Source organism: Raphanus sativus, chromosome 5 (assembly GCF_000801105.2).
Source record: "Raphanus sativus cultivar WK10039 chromosome 5, ASM80110v3, whole genome shotgun sequence".
In the NCBI taxonomy this organism is placed as follows: domain Eukaryota; kingdom Viridiplantae; phylum Streptophyta; class Magnoliopsida; order Brassicales; family Brassicaceae; genus Raphanus; species Raphanus sativus.
In genome coordinates this window covers 31,637,144-31,654,256 of record NC_079515.1, presented here as the reverse complement: position 1 = coordinate 31,654,256, position 17,113 = coordinate 31,637,144, and the positions used below count along the sequence as shown (strand labels likewise).

Genomic DNA, 17,113 nt, shown 5'->3' with positions numbered 1-17,113 from the left:
AAATGAAACATTACAAAGTGAAAAGTTGTGTTATTACAAATTAAAAGTTGTGTCTATCTATCTTATTAAAAGAGAAGTACCCATTTAAAAATACCCCTTAGTTTTCACTTTTATTTACACTTCATGCCACTGTAGTATTAATTAAGTTTCCTATTTTTATGTTTGTCTTTTTCACTTTAGTTAATGTGTTTTCCAAAATTAAATACACAATTAAACAATACTTTCTATTTTAATATTTTGTCTTTTTTCACTTAGATTAATGTGTTTTCCAAAATTAAATTTGAATTAAATACACTTCATTAATTTCTCCATTAAATCAAATTCAAATTAAAAAATTACATTTTTACTGGACAAACAATTCATAGAAATTATAATATCAACTTTTCATTTAAGGAATCTGAACGAAAAATATTATCAAATTTGAACCGAAACTAGATAATATCTAAACGGATTTTTACCATTTTGGTATCTAGAAAACCATAACCAAACCTGATCTGAACGAAATATTTTGGATATTCGAATGTATTTAAATCATATTTATATACTTAATATGTTAACTATTTTTAGAGTTAATATTAAAGATATAAGCTATTTTAAAGTTGTTTAAAATATTTGAAATATAAAAAATAGTCAAAAGTAAACATCTAAAATAGATAAACAATAATTAAAACACCAAAAATACTTAAAATATATATTTATTCTCATCCAAATATTCAAGTTAAACATATTTTTAATTTTTAATTTAGGTACTTTGGCTTACATTACTCAAATCACATTACTCATATTTACATGTTATATTATTTTTATTTTTAGATTTAGAGATATTTAAAGATATATAAATTTTGAAAATTTAAAAATAGTTTAAACGGGTTATCAAACCCGCAAAAATCCGAATCAAACCGGAACCAAAATTTATAAATACACGAATAAAGCTAGAATCTTTAAACTCGAAAATCTCAAACCCGAATAGATTTTAACCGAATTCGAGTGGATACCCAAATATCCACCCCTAACTTAATCAATATAAAACGATCAAATATTATAAATATATTATTTTGTATAAATAAATAAAAACTAAAAGTGAAAATTAATACCCGTGCGGTCGCACGGGTCAAGATCTAGTTTCTCTTAGAACTCATATAAAACTATTAAACCAAAAGTAACACTCTTAACAATGCAGTCATTCACTGAACTCAACTACAACCAACAACATAAATTCACCAGCATATCACAAAGGAAGAGAAAAAAGTGTACCGATAACACATATTGGAGATCAACCTTATTAACTTTGAAATAATCAAAGATCAAGCTTAACAGGGTATTTGTCAATGCAATGTTCCCAAGGACTATTAACCGAAGGGTTGACATTGCGTAAAGCCACCCACACCGCACTGTTACACTTAAAACCTGAACCTAAAGCAATCTGCCAAGCTTTGTTCCCTCTCTTCATCCTACCTTTAGCTTCCGTATAAGCTAACTCATACCAAATAGAGCTCGAAGAAGTATTACCAAACCTATGCAATGTCGACCTGGATGGCTCCACGTCAACCGGAGATAGCCCCAGGTTCTTCTCAAGCTCATCGATCAGAGCTCTCCCACCCGGATGGATGCAGAAATGATCAATGGCACGCTTAAAATCCGGGACATAGTGTTTAATCTTGTCGTCAAAGTACTTCTTGTGAATATAAGTCTTGAAAAAGAGGAGCTTCTCGCTCAAGGGAAGAACCAACGGACCCAAAGTGGCTATGTTTTTGGTAATGGTTCTCCCAGCAACAGAGGTTATATCTTTGGTCAACGAGACTCCGGTTTTGCCCTTCTCATCATCTTCTTGCTGCACACATCTAAAAGATTTGTCGTCCGCTCCGGTGTGTGTCCGAACCGTGTGGAGCAGTTTGTACTTGGAACGTCTCCTGTCTTCGGACTTGTTGGAGAGCAAGACCGCGGCCCCACCGAGACGAAACAAACAGTTGGCGACGATCATAGATTTGTTGTCTCCCACGTACGCGTTGCGGCTGATATTCTCCGTGCTCACAACAAGAGCGTAAGTGTTCTTATGAACTTGCAACAAGTCCTTAGCGAGATCGATGGCAATGACGCCCGCGCTGCAGCCCATGCCGCCGAGGTTGATGCTCTTGATGTTGCTCCTAAGCTTGTACTTGTTCACAACCATCGCTGAGAGCGAAGGAGTCGGGTTAAACGTGCTTGAGTTGAGGATGATTATACCGATGTCGCGCGTGTTGACTTTAGTGTTGGCTAAGAGATTGTCGATGGCGTCGAAGATGACTTGTTCTGTCTCCTCACGTGCAGCGGCCATTGTCTGGAGAGGTGGGACGCTATGAAGTGCGTTTGGAATGTAGGTCTCTTCCCCAAGACCTGAACGTTCTAGAACCCTATAAAAGAAGTCCAAAGACGAGTCCTCTCCCAGTAATCTAAGAGAAGGATTTATTTCTAGATTTTTTTTGATATTATTTCTGATCGTTTGGACCGTGATCTTTTGATGCGGAGGAGGAAGATGGCAGGAGTAGTCAACGAGGTAGACAGGTCTAGGTCGGGTCAAGAAGTAGACGGTTGACACGAATGTGAAAACCGCAAAGAGAATGGTTAGGGTTAGGAGGTTGTGTTGGAGATGGAGCCATAGATTTTGGAAATCTTCTTGTGTTAGGGTTGATGCTTTAGTGGTGGCCACAAGTGCTATTAATGGGAGCAGGCAGAGCTTGAAAAAGTGGGTTATGAGGAAATGGTAAATAAGCTTTACGTTAGCCATTAGAGAGTAAATATTTGAGTTAACAAAGAAAGAAAGGGTAGTTAGTAGGGCCGCTCTCCTTCTATCTCATCTCTTATTTCTGCACTCTGCTTCTCGATCTCTACACATGCAAATATTTATAGAGGCGAGCATGCAAAACCTGCAAATATTATATTTTCTATATGACAAATTTTAGCAAAAAAAAGACATGTTATGGATCCTTCAAATTGCATTTACTCTACCAGAAACGTAATCAAGATGATATAAAAACTGCAAATATAATATATAATATTATAAAATTGTATGCATTTTGAGAGTTAATAAAACTAATTCTGACCAAATATTTCACTAACTTACTTCGATTTACACAAAATTCGTAGTAATCTATTAAATTTTGGATCACATCACATATGTTCCTCATCCACTAGATGATTTTGATGACTTATAAAGATTTATAAATATATCATAAAAACTATAACGCCAGTGATTAGTCATGTGGTTTTGTTCTACTTTTAATACACGACGCTACAATACTAACTATGTTGAGGGTTTTATACCCCAATGCACATGTTCACACGCTGTTTTTTCTTGGATCGGAAGTTCCCCAACAAACACTCTAGGTTTAATTCGTAGTCTTCCGAGAAGTTGTGACCTCAGTTTCATAAAATTCTAATATTTAAAAATCGATTTATTTACTCGTTTTTTATGTAGGAACCAATAAGACGCATAACGCATAATGCAGTGGCTGTAACGAGGCGTACGGCGAAAGTATAGAACCTCCGGTGCTTTGTGGAATTGTGGCGCTGCCAAGTCCAACAATGAGCATCTGTGACTTTGTTTTGGTATGAAAACATCTATGACTTATTAAGTGAATCTGAATGAGTTTTGTAATCTTGCTTCCAACTTTGTTCATCTTCTAGTTTGGTTGATTGTAACCATCACATGATAGGTCGTTTTGGGAATATCAAAGACATGTCTTCATTTAGAAAAGTGGACATGACGGCATTTAGGCTATATCGGCGGTTTGGTGATATATATCTTAAGTCTCTAGTGTCTGTCTCGTGGACTTCGTACGAGGCCAGATATAACAACCAGATTTAAACACATGATATGGTTTCCTTCAAAGGTAAGTCTCATGTTGTTAAAAAAAAGTCTCATGTTGTTGATATGTGGATATAGGGACATGTCATTGTCAATGAGTCATTGTTATCAATAATTCTCGTTAGAAGTTAGCGAGATACATGCAGTCGCAGAACTTCACGAAAGACAGTCTTTCGAGGAGAGACTGCTCGTCTCAGGAGAGGAGCTCTAGCTAGAGCTAGTGCGGCGATTTACCGATTGTAGTCTACATGAGCCCTCAATGAGAGGTGAATCTCTACGGTTGTCCGAAAGCCTATGTCTTACTTTTTTTCTAAAAGGAAACTTAATATATATGTGGTTTTGCTTGAAGTCTGGAAAGTACGCACTTATTGCAAGCTAAACAAGTCCATGGATTCTGATTCTTGTTCCAACTAGAATTTGATCAAATAGAGATGCAAATTGGATTCAAGATGCCATAGCACTCAATGATAGAGTAATAATCCAAGAAGCATCACATTCAAAGTACAAGAACAATCAAGCAACTTAACAGAAAACAGCAAACAAGACCATATACAATGGTTTCAACCCCATTTCATTTTCACCATCCTTTTTTCTCTTTTTAACATTCTATATTAATGTCTGTAAAAAGGGCATTCTACATCATCATCTCTCTTCCACCGTTCGACACCCATTTCATTTTTAACTTCTACAAATTTATTTAAAAAAATTCAACATTTTCACCATTTTAGTTTATACTTTTATAATAATTACATATTAATAATATTTTTAATTGAGATTAACTTTAAAATTAATATAACATAAATTTTAATAAGAAGAACCGCGAGTGTTAAAAAAATTATTATTAAGATCTATTTAACAAAAAAAAGTTTAAAACACTAAAATAGTTTGATTATAGTGAAAATGACGTTTTTCTTCTATATCCAAAATGAAATGAAAGTAGACTCTGCTTATAGATCATAAAAACTATGAATTGATAAATTTTTAATTTAAAAATAAATTATTATATGATAAATGAATTTGAATTATTGGGTGGAGATTTTTTTTTGGTCACGATATTGGGTGGAGATTAAAATACAAAAAAAAAAACTACACAACATTTCTATCCAATCATTTGGGCCAGTGACTAAGTTGGACCACACAAAATGCCCTATCCAATCATTTGGGCCAGTAACTACCACCGCCACTGCTTGTTTGTGTGGTATCAGTCCGCGGGCTTTTAATCCGTTGGGCCAAACCGATAGAACAACACGCAATTTTGTATAAACGCCGTCTGGGTTACCTGTTTCTCTGGACTCTTGACCTAGTAGACCGAAAAAGAGAAGACTGATCACTCGTGTCTACTCAGAAGTTCGTTCCGTTTCCACTATCGATTTCAGGTAAAATCTCCATTTTCAGAATTTTTTGGCTCTTCTCTTTCCTATAGGTTCAAGTTTAGTGTATGGATTCACGAAACCGAGAGTTTGTATGCTTTTTCTGACATCCAAGTTTAGGTTCTCTTTTTTTTTTTTTTTGAACACCAAGTTTAGGTTCTCGTTTGATCATATTGTATTATACGTTTTCTCTCTCTCCTTAGAAGAGATTTTTTTTTTTTTGAAGAGATTCATGTTTAGTTATTGATTTTTCATTGTTTTAGTTTACATGGATGAGTCCTTACAAATTTTTTTAAAAAAGGTTTCAACTTTCTCGTTAACTCTGAGATATCCCATATTGATGCAGCGAGTCTCCATCTCCTATGGGTCGTATGGGCTTTTTTAATTGTTCTTTTAAATTGTTAACGTGGCTTTTGTGGTTAGATTAGGGTTCTCATTAGTTTTCTTGTCTAAACTCTGTCTTGTGTTTGTAGTCAAACAGTTTTTGAAGTTCAATAAAAATACAGAGAAAAAAAAGAATTCTCTCTTTGAACTTGCTCTCGAATAGAAGAACTCGACTCTCATCTTATCTCATAAAGGTAACATCTCCTAGGTATTCTAGGTTACTTGTGGTACAAGATAACCCATATTGTGGAATTATGATAACTTGATCGATATTTAGAAGTTGGTTACTCCTCCATATATATAGCTTATGTACAATTTTCTATCGTTGATGACGCGACAAAGAGCATTTGTATCCGAGATTTCAATTTTTCCAATATCGATGTGTGAATGTTTCCAATAGGTTACGAAGATTCATAACTGACTGATGGCAATGAGGGGTCTTAGCGGAGGAATTAATATGGGACGTCTGAGTCGAATGATGGATTCTTGCAGCAAGGATTTAACCACAGCTGAAGATATCGTTGATCATCTCCGCTCCACCACCCGTGAGTATGAGAGGTCGAAAAAGAATGCGCTTCTAATCAACGTCAGAAAAATCCTTAAATCCAAGCGCCTCAAAGAAGAAGAAGAAGAAGAAGAAGATGACAACAGTGGCGACCAGGGCAAGAGGAAGAAACAGAGGACAAACAAGGAGCGGCCAGTGTCTTCTTCTTCTTCTGAAGAAGACACTGGTGAAGTCTCCACTTCTGAGGACGCCGTATACAGCGAGAAGTTGAGTCCGCCGCGGTTTGATTTGACCAGTAACAGCGTAAGAGATGGCTACGCTAAGCTGAACACCTCCTCCGAGAAACCAATCAACAAAGTTGGTAGTAGCAGCAGCAGCAAGATGACTACTACCATGGGGTTGTTGAGAAAGGAGGCTAAGGTCTCTCGCTCCTCCGTGAGTGGGAGTACTGGTGATGTCGATTCGGAAGCTGTCGAGGGGAGTAACGGACCTACTTTTAAAGATTTTGGTGGGATAAACGAAGTGTTGGGTGAACTGATGACTAATGTTCTGTTCCCGCTTCTCAATCCTCCACCGTTTAAGAAGATGGGAGTGAAGCCGCCGAGCGGGATCCTGTTCCACGGACCACCTGGCTGTGGAAAGACCAAGCTGGCTAATGCTATAGCCAATGAAGCTGGTGTTCCCTTTTATCAGATCTCAGCCACCGAAGTGGTCTCTAGTGTTTTTGGTAATAATGTCATTTCTCTCATGCCAACTATTCTGTCTCTTGTATTAATAATGACTGTATGCTCTCTCTCTCTCAGGTGGTTCTGAAGAGAACATTAGAGAGCTCTTCTCTAAAGCATATAGGACTGCGCCTTCCATTGTGTTTATAGACGAGATCGATGCGATTGGTTCAAAGAGGGAAAACCAGCAAAGGGAGGCGGAGAAGCGGATCGTGACGCAGTTATTGACTTGTATGGATGGGCCTCGTAACAAGGGCGATGATAATAGTGCTGGTTACGTCGTTGTCATTGGAGCTACTAATAGGCCTGATGCTCTTGATCCTGCCCTGAGGAGAAGCGGGCGGTTTGAGTGTGAGATTGCTCTGAGAGCTCCAGACGAAGATGCTAGGGCTGAGATACTCTCTGTTGTGGTCCGAAGACTTAGACTAGAAGGTTCCATTGACTTGAGAAGGATAGCTCGTTTGACGCCTGGTTTCGTCGGAGCTGATTTGGAAGGTGTGGCTAACATGGCTGGCAGAATAGGCATCAAGAGAGTTATGGATTCAAGACAATGTCAACTCTCTGGGGATGGGGATGGGGATGGCCTAGATGATAAATCTTGGCTGAGGCAGCCCTGGTCGGAAGAGGATTTGGAACAGCTCTTTGTCAGAATGTCTGATTTTGAGGTGTGTGTCTTAATCTGATGCCTTATTTTGCTCCTCCTTGATTCCTTATTTTGTTATTATTTTTATTTTTTTCTCCACCAGGAAGCAGTGAAGTTAGCTCAGGGATCTTTAACTAGAGAAGGATTCTCTATCGTGCCTAATGTCACGTGGGACGATGTTGGTGGACTTGACCATCTACGGCGTGAACTCAACAAATACATAGTCAGACCCATCAAACATCCTGAGGTTTACAAGGTAGTAATAAAAAAACACTTACCATCGTTATTACATAGTCAAAGATTACTTCCTTGTTCTATTAAGATATGAGTGTACTGCTTTGGGATCTTTTTAGGGTTTTGGAGAGAAGTTAGAGACAGGTTTCTTGCTCTATGGACCACCGGGTTGTGGAAAGACTTTGATTGCAAAGGCAGTTGCAAACGAGGCAGGAGTTAATTTCATATACATTAAGGTTTGACGACTTCCAAGTCATGTTTTTCTGGATTTTTCTTTATAATATGCTTTTTCTCTAATCTTCTAAGTTTGGCTTTTCAGGGTCCAGAAATTCTAAATAAATACGTTGGAGAAAGCGAGCTTGCTATTCGGACGCTGTTTCAACGCGCCAGGACATGCGCGCCATGTATTCTCTTCTTTGATGAGGTTTGAGATGATTTTACAAACCATGCAAGTTTAAGTGTGGAACTGTCTGATTCTTGTTTGAATTTTTCAGATGGATGCTATGACAACAAGTCGTGGCAGAGAAGGTTCATGGGTCGTTGGAAGACTTTTGAACCAGGTAAGGCTTTCTTGATTATATAGAGCGAATGATGGTTTGATTAAATTGATTTGTTTTGTTTGGTGTTCCACAGTTTCTTACTGAGCTGGACGGTGGTGAAGAGAGGCGTGATGTATACGTAATCGGAGCTACAAACAGGCCAGATGTGATTGATGCAGCATTACTGAGACCTGGTAGGTTTGGGAATCGTGTGTACGTACCTCTTCCTACTGCAGATGAGCGTGCTTCAATTCTAAAAGCTATCGGAAAGAAGAAACCCATAGATCCTAGTGTTGACCTGGATGCCATTGCAAAAATGAACTGTGATGGTTTCAGCGGAGCTGATCTCGCTAACCTGGTAATTTTCTTTTTGTTTTTTTGAATCGTTAGATGACTGTAATGTGTATGATTCTCTGACGGTTTGGTTTGAATTGGAAGATGGACAAAGCTATACACCTGGCAGTAGAGGAGAAATTCAGGTCCATTGAATCGTCTGAAGGTGATGGTGTTATTGATTCAAGTGAGTGTGTCATCAAGGTGACTCATATTCAGCAAGCCGTCTCCTTGGTTTCGCCGTCTGTGAGCAAACAGCAAATAAAACACTACGAGGAGCTACGAGATAAGCTACAAAGAAGCGGATGAAGAAACAACATGGAACAAATCACCCATGGAATCATCTTTTGGCCTTGAGGAATAAAAACATCTCTATCCCATTTTTCCCAGGAGATAGATACTATTTTTTTTTTTAAATATGTAATCAGGTTTTCCAAGTTCAGACATGTAATGGTAGGATCTAGGATGGTCAAATTTTGTTTCCAACAAGTGTTCTCATCAGATCCGTACAATTGCAGAAGAATACAAAGGCTCTACTATACAAGATATTGTATGATTATCTTGAGGATTAGCTTTTTAACCTGTGTTTCTTTTCAAATTGAAGATAAATTAATTAAAAAGCTACATTAAAGTTTCCTATCTAGAAAACTATAAAAATGAAATAAATAGATAGTAGTAAGTACACTTTTAGCAGAACCAATCTAAACCACTGGCCCCGTGAATTTAGAATATCATTGAGATATTTTAGTTGACCAGTGCATAGTGAATGGCTAAATCGTCGTGAAAGTTCATTTGTTGGATCATTTGATTGCGATGTGAGAACCTTTTTCAACTTGTGCTAACTAAAAGAAAAAAAAAACAATAATTTTCTTCAACTAGAAAAAAAATAGAGGAATTTAATCTTTATTTTCTTTTCTCGTTTCTAGAAAAAAGAAGAAGAAGATTTGGTTTAATTGCGTAACATGTGAACACCCAATAATACGATGTGGTAGTTGGAACAAGTCAAACAATTCATATCATAACTTATTATCAATGTTATTTAAAAAAACGGTTTTAAATTTCTGTTTATGTGTAGGTATTATTTCAATAAACACGTATAAAAAAATTGAAAATAATAATTATTTCTTTAGTTGGAAGAATATAATATATTACCTCATTATTTCAATCAAGAGTGCCGAATTTAGTACATGAATATATCATTACTTTTGTTAAGAAAAAATACCATTCCTTAAAAATCCAAAAATATTAATGTTGAGACAAAAAAAGAAAGAAGAAAGGGAACTTTTTTTCCCAGCTGGCTTTTACCTAAAACCAAACCAAACAATAAAAAAGGACATCACCTGTAATGTAACCATATAATTTTTGAATTTAATGCAAATATTAATAAAATTTCAATACTGCTCCAAATAATTTTTCTTTCATCATTAAGCGTATTATTACATAACATTACATGATTACACTGATTATGGAGTATTTTAATTATTTTTCTAGTGTCTTGCTACAAAGAAAGAGAGAGGAGTATCACAGTCTTCCATTTGTTTTCTCAGCAGTCTCGATCTTCTCCAAGATTTTTCACTAATCCCTTTTTCTTTTTAGTGATTAGTGATCTTCTCTAACTAGGATTTTAGAGAGAAGAAGAAGAGAGAGAGAGAGAGAGAGAGAGAGAGAGAGAGAGAGAGAGAGAGAGAGAGAGGTGTGTTTAAAGTCTCTGTGAAGGAAGGTAGGAAGGAACTGTAATTGGATCCAGACACAGACTAAAACCACTTCGACATCTGTCTCTAGTCTTAACAATCCAACATTGTTTCTAGGGTTTTTTTTTTCAATTTGGATTTATGTAAAAGTGATAACAATGTTGGAGAGTGGAAGATGAGCAATGGTTGATCATCATCATCGGAGAAGCTCATTCTTCTTCTTCTTGTCTTCCTTACTGTTCTTGCTACTCTCCCTCGACTGCTTACTCCTTGTTGCTACTGCGAAATCACAAACTCGATTCGACGAGCGTCTCGCTCTGCTCCGTCTCAGGTCCACTCTCGGCCTACGAGGAACAGACTGGCCAATCAAAGGCGACCCTTGCCTCGTCTGGAGAGGCATACAATGCGATCTAAACGGAAGCGTCGTCGTCGTCGGGATCAACATCTCAGGCTTCAAAAGGACGAGAATCGGCAAGAGAAACCCGCGCTTCTTCTCCTCCCTCGAACCGCTCGCTAACCTCACCTCCTTACTCTACTTCAACGCGTCTGGATTCGCGTTACCCGGCTCCCTCCCCGACTGGTTCGCCCTCACCTTAACGACGCTCCGTGTCTTGGATCTCACCTCTTGTTCATTGACAGGTGTCGTCCCCGTGACGCTAGGTAACCTAACCACCTTGATTACCTTGAATCTCTCTCGTAACGGCCTCACCGGTTTGGTTCCGAGCAGTTTGGGAGGTTTGTCGAGTCTCAACGAGATCGATCTCTCTAAGAACTCCCTCACCGGACCTCTCCCTGATTCTTTCACCTCGTTGCTGAACCTGACGAGTCTCGATGTTTCTGGTAACTACCTCACCGGTCCGATCCCGATCGGTGTTGGATCGCTATCGAAGCTACTCTATCTGAACCTCTCCAGCAATAGCTTCTCTTCTTCGATTCCTCCTCAGCTGGGAGATCTGGTCAATCTCGTTGACCTTGATCTCAGCGTCAACTCCTTGTCCGGTTCGGTTCCTGTAGAGTTTCGAAAGTTAACGAATCTGAAGAGCTTGGTGGTTAGTGATAACCTCTTGAGTGGAGCTTTGCCTGATGATTTGTTTGGTTCTGGTGCTAATAATAGCCAGCTTGAGAGTTTAGTTCTGAGAGAAAACGGTTTCTTCGGTTATCTACCTGACGCGTGTTGGTCTTTGCCTATGTTAAAGAACCTCGACGTTGCTGAGAACAACTTTACAGGAACGCTGCCGAACTCTACTACTAGCTCTGGTGATGCTGGGGTGGTGGTGGTGGTGGTTAATATCTCCTCGAACATGTTCTACGGCGAGCTCACGCCGATTCTCACGAGGTTCAGTGCCGTGGACCTCTCTGGTAACTACTTCGAAGGTCAGGTTCCGGATTATGTGGTGAGAGCAAACGCGTCTGTCACCAGAAACTGTCTTCGGGATGAGAAGAGACAGAAGTCTTCAGAAGATTGTTCGTCGTTCTACACGGCTAAAGGACTAGAGTTTGATGCTTTCGGACGGCCTAACATCACGAAACCTAGTTCGGGGAAGGCTTCTAAAGGGATAAGCCACATGACTGTGATTATATTAGCTGCAGTTGGTGGAGGGATTGGTTTTATTCTGATTGTCATTCTTGTGGCTTTATGTATACGTCGAAGAAGAAGAAGAGGAAGCGGAGGGGTGAACAATGATAGGCCTACTACTAAACCTGTAACGGAAGCTTCTCAGCCACCTAAAGGAGGACAGACTTTTGATTTGTCGCGTCTTGGGAACGCGTTTGCGTTTGAGCAGCTTCTCCAAGCGACGGAGGAGTTCGGTGACGCTAATCTTATCAAACATGGCCATTCCGGGAGTTTGTTCCGCGGGTTTTTGGATAATGGAACACCCGTTGTTATTAAAAAGATCGATGCGAAGGAGAGTAAAAACGAAGGGTATATATCAGCAGAGCTTCAGGTGTTTAGTAAAGCTGGACAACACCAGAGGCTGGTTCCTTTTCTTGGACACTGCTTGGAGAGTGAGAGCCAGAAGGTTTTGGTGTACAAGTATATGAGGAACGGAGACTTGGCTAGCTCTTTGTTTAGGAAGTCAGATAACGAAGGTGGTGATGGGTTGAAGTCTTTGGATTGGATAACGAGGTTGAAGATTGCTCTTGGTGCAGCCGAGGGACTAGCTTATTTGCATCACGAGTGTTCTCCACCTCTTGTTCATAGGTAACTAAACTCTTGATTCTTTGTGTCTTGTTTCTCTATTGTCTTATAAGCACAGAAGCGAAAGTGACTCTTGTGTGTGTGTGTGTGTGTGATCAATGTTACATAGGGATGTGCAAGCAAGTAGCATACTTCTAGATGATAAATTCGATGTACGTCTCGGAAGCCTAAGCGAGGTATATGCTCAAGCTGATGTTTACCAAAGCAGGATTTCTCGTTTACTTCGGTTACCACAGTAAGTTCTCATTACATTAACCAAACTCTGTTTGTTGTCTCGTCATAACAACATTCGACTTTTACTTATGCTTCTGTTCCCTCTCTTGCAGATCGACTGAAGCATCCTCTTCAGGTATATATGCTCTGTTTAACAGTTTAGTTGGTTCTTGTCTTATGATATCTGATTTTTTAATCTCTCTTCAGGTGCAGCAAATGCAACATGCTCCTATGATGTCTACTGCTTTGGCAAAGTGTTACTTGAGCTAGTCACGGGGAAGCTGGGGATCAGCTCGCCAGACAACGCAGAAGCAAAAGCCTACATGGAAGAAGCTTTGAAATACATAAGCACAAACGAGAAGGAACTGGTAACAAAGATCTTAGACCCGTCGTTATTGGTGGACGAGGATCTTCTAGAAGAAGTATGGGCGATGGCTATCATCGCAAAGTCATGCCTAAACCCAAAACCAACAAGACGGCCGTTAATGAGACACATTGTGAACGCTCTTGAGAATCCGTTGAAAGTAGTGAGAGAGGATAACAACTCTGGCTCGGGAGGCTCTTCACGGTTGAGAACAAACTCCTCTAGGGGTTCTTGGAACGCTGCTATATTTGGGAGCTGGAGGCAGAGCGCGTCGGATGTAACAGGTGTCCATCAAGCTGGAGGTGGTGGTAATGGAAACTCGGGGTCGCAAGGGAGTAGTGGAAGGAACAATAACAATGGGAACTCATCGTCGAGAAGACGGCAGTCTAGTGAGATTGTGCCTGAACCTCCTGGTTACGGTGAAGATGTGTAAAAGTGCTTATGGGGATGGGAGAGTTGAGAGGATAATGTTTTATGATTCGTTCATCGATTCTTTGTGTTGATAATATAACCAAAGGCACAGTCAGTCCTCACAGGTTGGATTATGTTAGAAGGGAGGATATGTTTTTTTTAATCATTTTTATATATAGATTTTATTATTTTCTTTTGCTGTCTTTTTTTTCCTTTTTTAATTTAAAAATTTTAGATTTTTTTTTTTTTGATCATTTATTATTGTAAATTGTAATTCTTGGAGGTTGGGTTTTCTCAGGTTCTTTCTTATCGAAGGCCGGGAAAAAGAAGGTGTGAACATTGGTTTCGTTTAAATGTTTCAGTTCCACTTTCCCTACGTTTTGATTGGATCTGATCTTGTGTGGATTAAAATAATACTTGACTATTTGATTTCATGTGGGAAGCTTCGGAATATCTTTGGTCAAAGGAAAAACAGACAAAAATTAGGTTCTACCGAGAATTGAACTCGGGTTACTGGATTCAGAGTCCAATGTCCTAACCGCTAGACCATAGAACCATTTGTGCTGGACAAGTACTTGTTAGAATTATTTGTTCTGGACAACTACTTGTTGGAATACCTTTGTTTTTGTTCAGTGGGAGTTTCCCTTGACAACTCTTGCATTTATCCATCTATTAATAGGTGAATAAATCCCCTATTAGGCTATTAGTCACCACCAGACTTTTCCCTCCTATTCAGGTGAGATTGAAAAGTATGTTACCGATTGGATGGATGGTAACTTTTTCTTTCTTTTAAAAATTTTCATTTAAACGATTCATCAATCACAATTTCAGGTATTTCAATTATTGGGTTTATGGGTTAATATGTTATGAATTTTTGAAATCAGCTTTCATCAATTTATTTGATTTGAGATATAAATTGTGGCTGGTGGCATGTTGTTCTCTGGGAAAAATAAGATATATGTTACAAATTTACCGGTGGAATTTTAAAAGTTGAAAAGTTATAGAAAAGCTCAGGGTTAATACATAAAGATATTAGCAATGCATATTAGTTATGTGATCATGATAGCAGTTTGGGGGATAAGTATACAATCGTTCGGGTATTTTTACATTTTGGATAAGATTCATGTATTTTTAATTCGAGTTCGGTTATTTTAGGTCGGATTTGGATATTTAGATTTTGAAAATAAAAGTTTAAATTTTATTTTATTTCTCAATTTTTTTATATTTAAAAATATAAATTTCACTTAGATGATTCTTTTTATTTTTAATAGATTGAATGATAAATATATTTAGAAATAACATTTCAAAAATAAAAAACATGAACTCGGTTATTGATTTTAAAAAAATTCGATATAACTTTTGTTAATGTATGAAACAAAAAGCTTGACATACATTTTATGTGATTATCCAATTATTTTGTCCGTAATTATATGTATATTATATGATTTTAAAGTATGTATAGTATCAATATAAAATTTTAAATAAAATAAAAGATGTAAACTAGAAATATAAGGTCAAGTGTACATATGTTATGTTATCTTCGGATATCGATTCAACTTTAAATAATACTTGTTCGAATTTGGATATCCAATTTTTTTAATTCAATATATGTTAGAATATTTTGTTATTCCAGTTTGGTTTTCTCGCATCAGATTCGGATACTGGTGCACATATCAGATAAGATGTCAAGCCTATAAAACAAGAGGAGTATCCTAAATGAATATATATATATATATTTCTTTTAGATCCGATAAATGTCACATTAATACATTATTGAGAAACACATACAAACACACAAGAGGAGTCCTCTATTACGTAACAATAACTCTTCCACACAAACATGTTGTATGTGAAGCATTAATTATTTAGATATTGCCAACCCGAAGAGGCTTTATTCCTCAGATAAGAGGTATCCGTCGACCTGTTTAGTCACTTCGACCAAGAACTGGAGCTGCCTCTCAGGGTGAGCAACGTTCTCATCAATCCTCTCGTACTTCACGTTCCACTTTACCGTGCTTCCTGGTCCTCCATGGTTAGGGCTCACCTTCATCGTTTTCAAGAGGCTGTTGTACACTGTCTTAAGAGGTCCCTCTAACACTCTCAACTGAATAACATTCTTCTCAAAATCCATCGCCTCGATCATATCTTTTGACACTATTTCCTCTCCATCTAAACCAAAACATGTTTTCTTGTGATTGAAATCAAAGAAACAAGCAAAACAGAAAATCTTTAAAATCTTATGTTCCAACTACCAAGTCCTTGTATGATCTCACCATCATTTTCAACAACAACAAAAAAAGATCTTCGCATTTAAATCAAAGAAGAATAGGACGAAAACAAATTGATAAATAAAATTTAAAAAGGATATAGTTATGCCATTACCAAAAAGTAGTTTCCACAAGACTATGCTTCCAACCATGCCCCAGTCCCCTTCGAGCAAATCACATCCCTGAATGTAGCGAGTGGCTTTGGGCAGATGTTGTAATCTTCCGACGAACATGTGGAACATATTAGCCGGAGATTTGATCTCCACGTCTACCTCAATTTCCTCCGTTACCATTATTTATCCCGTTGTTTTCTTTCTCAAGGTCACCTATTAGATTGTCTGGTGAGACTTAATACCCTATATCGACTTCATAACTCCTTTTATAGAGATATTGGATGAAGAATATGAATGAGGAGTGTTTTCCTTTTATTTTGAAAGTGATTCACTACCTACTTCTTTGTCTACATCGTTAAATCTCAACTAATTTCTTATTTCATCCGCGATACGCACAGATTGTGCATTATAAATCTCTTTCTAATAATTTTAATTCAATATTTTAATGAGTCATACCTAAACCGAGATAAGTAAGCTACACCTTTGTCCAGAAAAGAAAAAGTAAGCTTCACCCTTTCTTTCTATCTTCTGTTTCACTGGCACAAAGTGGCGCTTTTTCTTGTGAATTATCATTCTTGTTTCTACAAAACAATGAAGTAAATAATAGCAAATAAAGTGTCTAAGATGATAATGTAAGAAGTAAAAAATAAATAAATATTGACTAGAGAAATTTCGTACAATGACTGTAACTGTTTTTTTATCATAGATACAGTCGGTAAAGGACCAAAATGTTTTATCACAGAGGTAAATAGATATTTATATAATTAATATTGACATAAAATTTAGATATGGAGATGTGATTTTAGGGGCAAGGTTTAGTTTTTAAAAATAATAATAATAAATACTGAAATTTTAAAAGTAGTTTCATAAAAAATTGATTTTAAAATAAGATTTTTGAAAAAGAATTCTTTTGAAAAAAAAAGTGTGAATTCAAAAAGTGTATTCGAAAAGAATTGAAAATTATTTCTCTTATTTTTTATTTTATAAAAATATTATGTATATGTAACTTTTAGTTTGTCGATTAGTGCAAGATAATCAAACTAGTCAAATATTTATAACTTTTAGTTTTCTAGTCGACCATGCGAATATGTAAAGTGGATTTGACCAAATAAAGGGATGAATGTGGATGTTTGCTTGAATCTTTGAAGTGTAGCGTTTTGGCTCCTCTCTTGGCCTTAAGATGCTGCATTTTATTTAGGGGAAATGACAACCATGGAACTCCTTGTTTGACCGAGAATAATGTTCACTTAGATATATAACCTATAGTATTCATACCT

General features: G+C 37.4%; 4 protein-coding genes and 1 non-coding gene across 6 annotated transcripts; 2 read left to right on the top strand and 3 right to left on the bottom strand.

Moving 5' to 3' along the window:
• Positions 1-1,257: 1,257 nt before the first annotated feature.
• On the bottom strand, positions 1,258-2,905 carry LOC108861959 (3-ketoacyl-CoA synthase 18-like). Its single transcript, XM_018635960.2, has one exon. The coding sequence runs from the start codon at positions 2,762-2,764 to the stop codon at positions 1,298-1,300; it is 1,467 nt and encodes a 488-aa protein (XP_018491462.1). The 5' UTR covers positions 2,765-2,905; the 3' UTR covers positions 1,258-1,297.
• Positions 2,906-5,080: 2,175 nt separating this feature from the next.
• Positions 5,081-9,080, top strand: LOC108861957 (cell division control protein 48 homolog C-like). Of its 2 annotated transcripts, XM_018635957.2 has the most exons (10): positions 5,081-5,220; positions 5,688-5,792; positions 5,999-6,830; positions 6,907-7,493; positions 7,575-7,727; positions 7,825-7,941; positions 8,025-8,129; positions 8,200-8,265; positions 8,339-8,602; positions 8,683-9,080. In XM_018635957.2, the coding sequence occupies exons 3-10, from the start codon at positions 6,023-6,025 to the stop codon at positions 8,884-8,886; spliced, it is 2,304 nt and encodes a 767-aa protein (XP_018491459.2). In that variant the 5' UTR covers positions 5,081-5,220; positions 5,688-5,792; positions 5,999-6,022; the 3' UTR covers positions 8,887-9,080. The 2 variants fall into 2 exon arrangements, with proteins under 2 accessions (XP_018491459.2, XP_018491458.2); XM_018635956.2 differs by lacking the exon at positions 5,688-5,792.
• A 966-nt stretch (positions 9,081-10,046) lies between these two features.
• LOC108863482 (probable LRR receptor-like serine/threonine-protein kinase At2g16250) lies at positions 10,047-13,827 on the top strand. The gene is made up of 4 exons (XM_018637919.2): positions 10,047-12,471; positions 12,578-12,703; positions 12,795-12,817; positions 12,889-13,827. Exons 1-4 carry the CDS (start codon positions 10,451-10,453, stop codon positions 13,476-13,478), a joined length of 2,760 nt encoding a protein of 919 aa, XP_018493421.2. The 5' UTR covers positions 10,047-10,450; the 3' UTR covers positions 13,479-13,827.
• Positions 13,828-13,940: 113 nt separating this feature from the next.
• TRNAQ-CUG (transfer RNA glutamine (anticodon CUG)) lies at positions 13,941-14,012 on the bottom strand. Its single transcript has one exon. It is a non-coding gene; the product is annotated as a tRNA-Gln (tRNA).
• A 1,197-nt stretch (positions 14,013-15,209) lies between these two features.
• On the bottom strand, positions 15,210-16,114 carry LOC108859721 (MLP-like protein 165). Its single transcript, XM_018633628.2, has 2 exons — positions 15,839-16,114; positions 15,210-15,625 (listed from the first exon to the last, which is right to left on the bottom strand). Exons 1-2 carry the CDS (start codon positions 16,014-16,016, stop codon positions 15,348-15,350), a joined length of 456 nt encoding a protein of 151 aa, XP_018489130.1. The 5' UTR covers positions 16,017-16,114; the 3' UTR covers positions 15,210-15,347.
• Positions 16,115-17,113: the final 999 nt, after the last annotated feature.

Bases quoted from the DNA above. Each gene is read 5' to 3' on its own strand.
- LOC108861959 (XM_018635960.2), bottom strand. From the start codon at position 2,764: ATGGCTAACGTAAAGCTTATTTACCATTTCCTCATAACCCACTTTTTC.
- LOC108861957 (XM_018635956.2), top strand. From the start codon at position 6,023: ATGGCAATGAGGGGTCTTAGCGGAGGAATTAATATGGGACGTCTGAGT. The intron at 7,494-7,574 runs GTGTGTGTCTTA...TTTCTCCACCAG, and splicing joins TCAGAATGTCTGATTTTGAG to GAAGCAGTGAAGTTAGCTCA. The intron at 8,266-8,338 runs GTAAGGCTTTCT...GGTGTTCCACAG, and splicing joins TTGGAAGACTTTTGAACCAG to TTTCTTACTGAGCTGGACGG.
- LOC108863482 (XM_018637919.2), top strand. From the start codon at position 10,451: ATGGTTGATCATCATCATCGGAGAAGCTCATTCTTCTTCTTCTTGTCT. The intron at 12,472-12,577 runs GTAACTAAACTC...AATGTTACATAG, and splicing joins TCTCCACCTCTTGTTCATAG to GGATGTGCAAGCAAGTAGCA. The intron at 12,818-12,888 runs GTATATATGCTC...ATCTCTCTTCAG, and splicing joins GACTGAAGCATCCTCTTCAG to GTGCAGCAAATGCAACATGC.
- LOC108859721 (XM_018633628.2), bottom strand. From the start codon at position 16,016: ATGGTAACGGAGGAAATTGAGGTAGACGTGGAGATCAAATCTCCGGCT. The intron at 15,626-15,838 runs GTAATGGCATAA...GTTTTGGTTTAG, and splicing joins CTTGTGGAAACTACTTTTTG to ATGGAGAGGAAATAGTGTCA.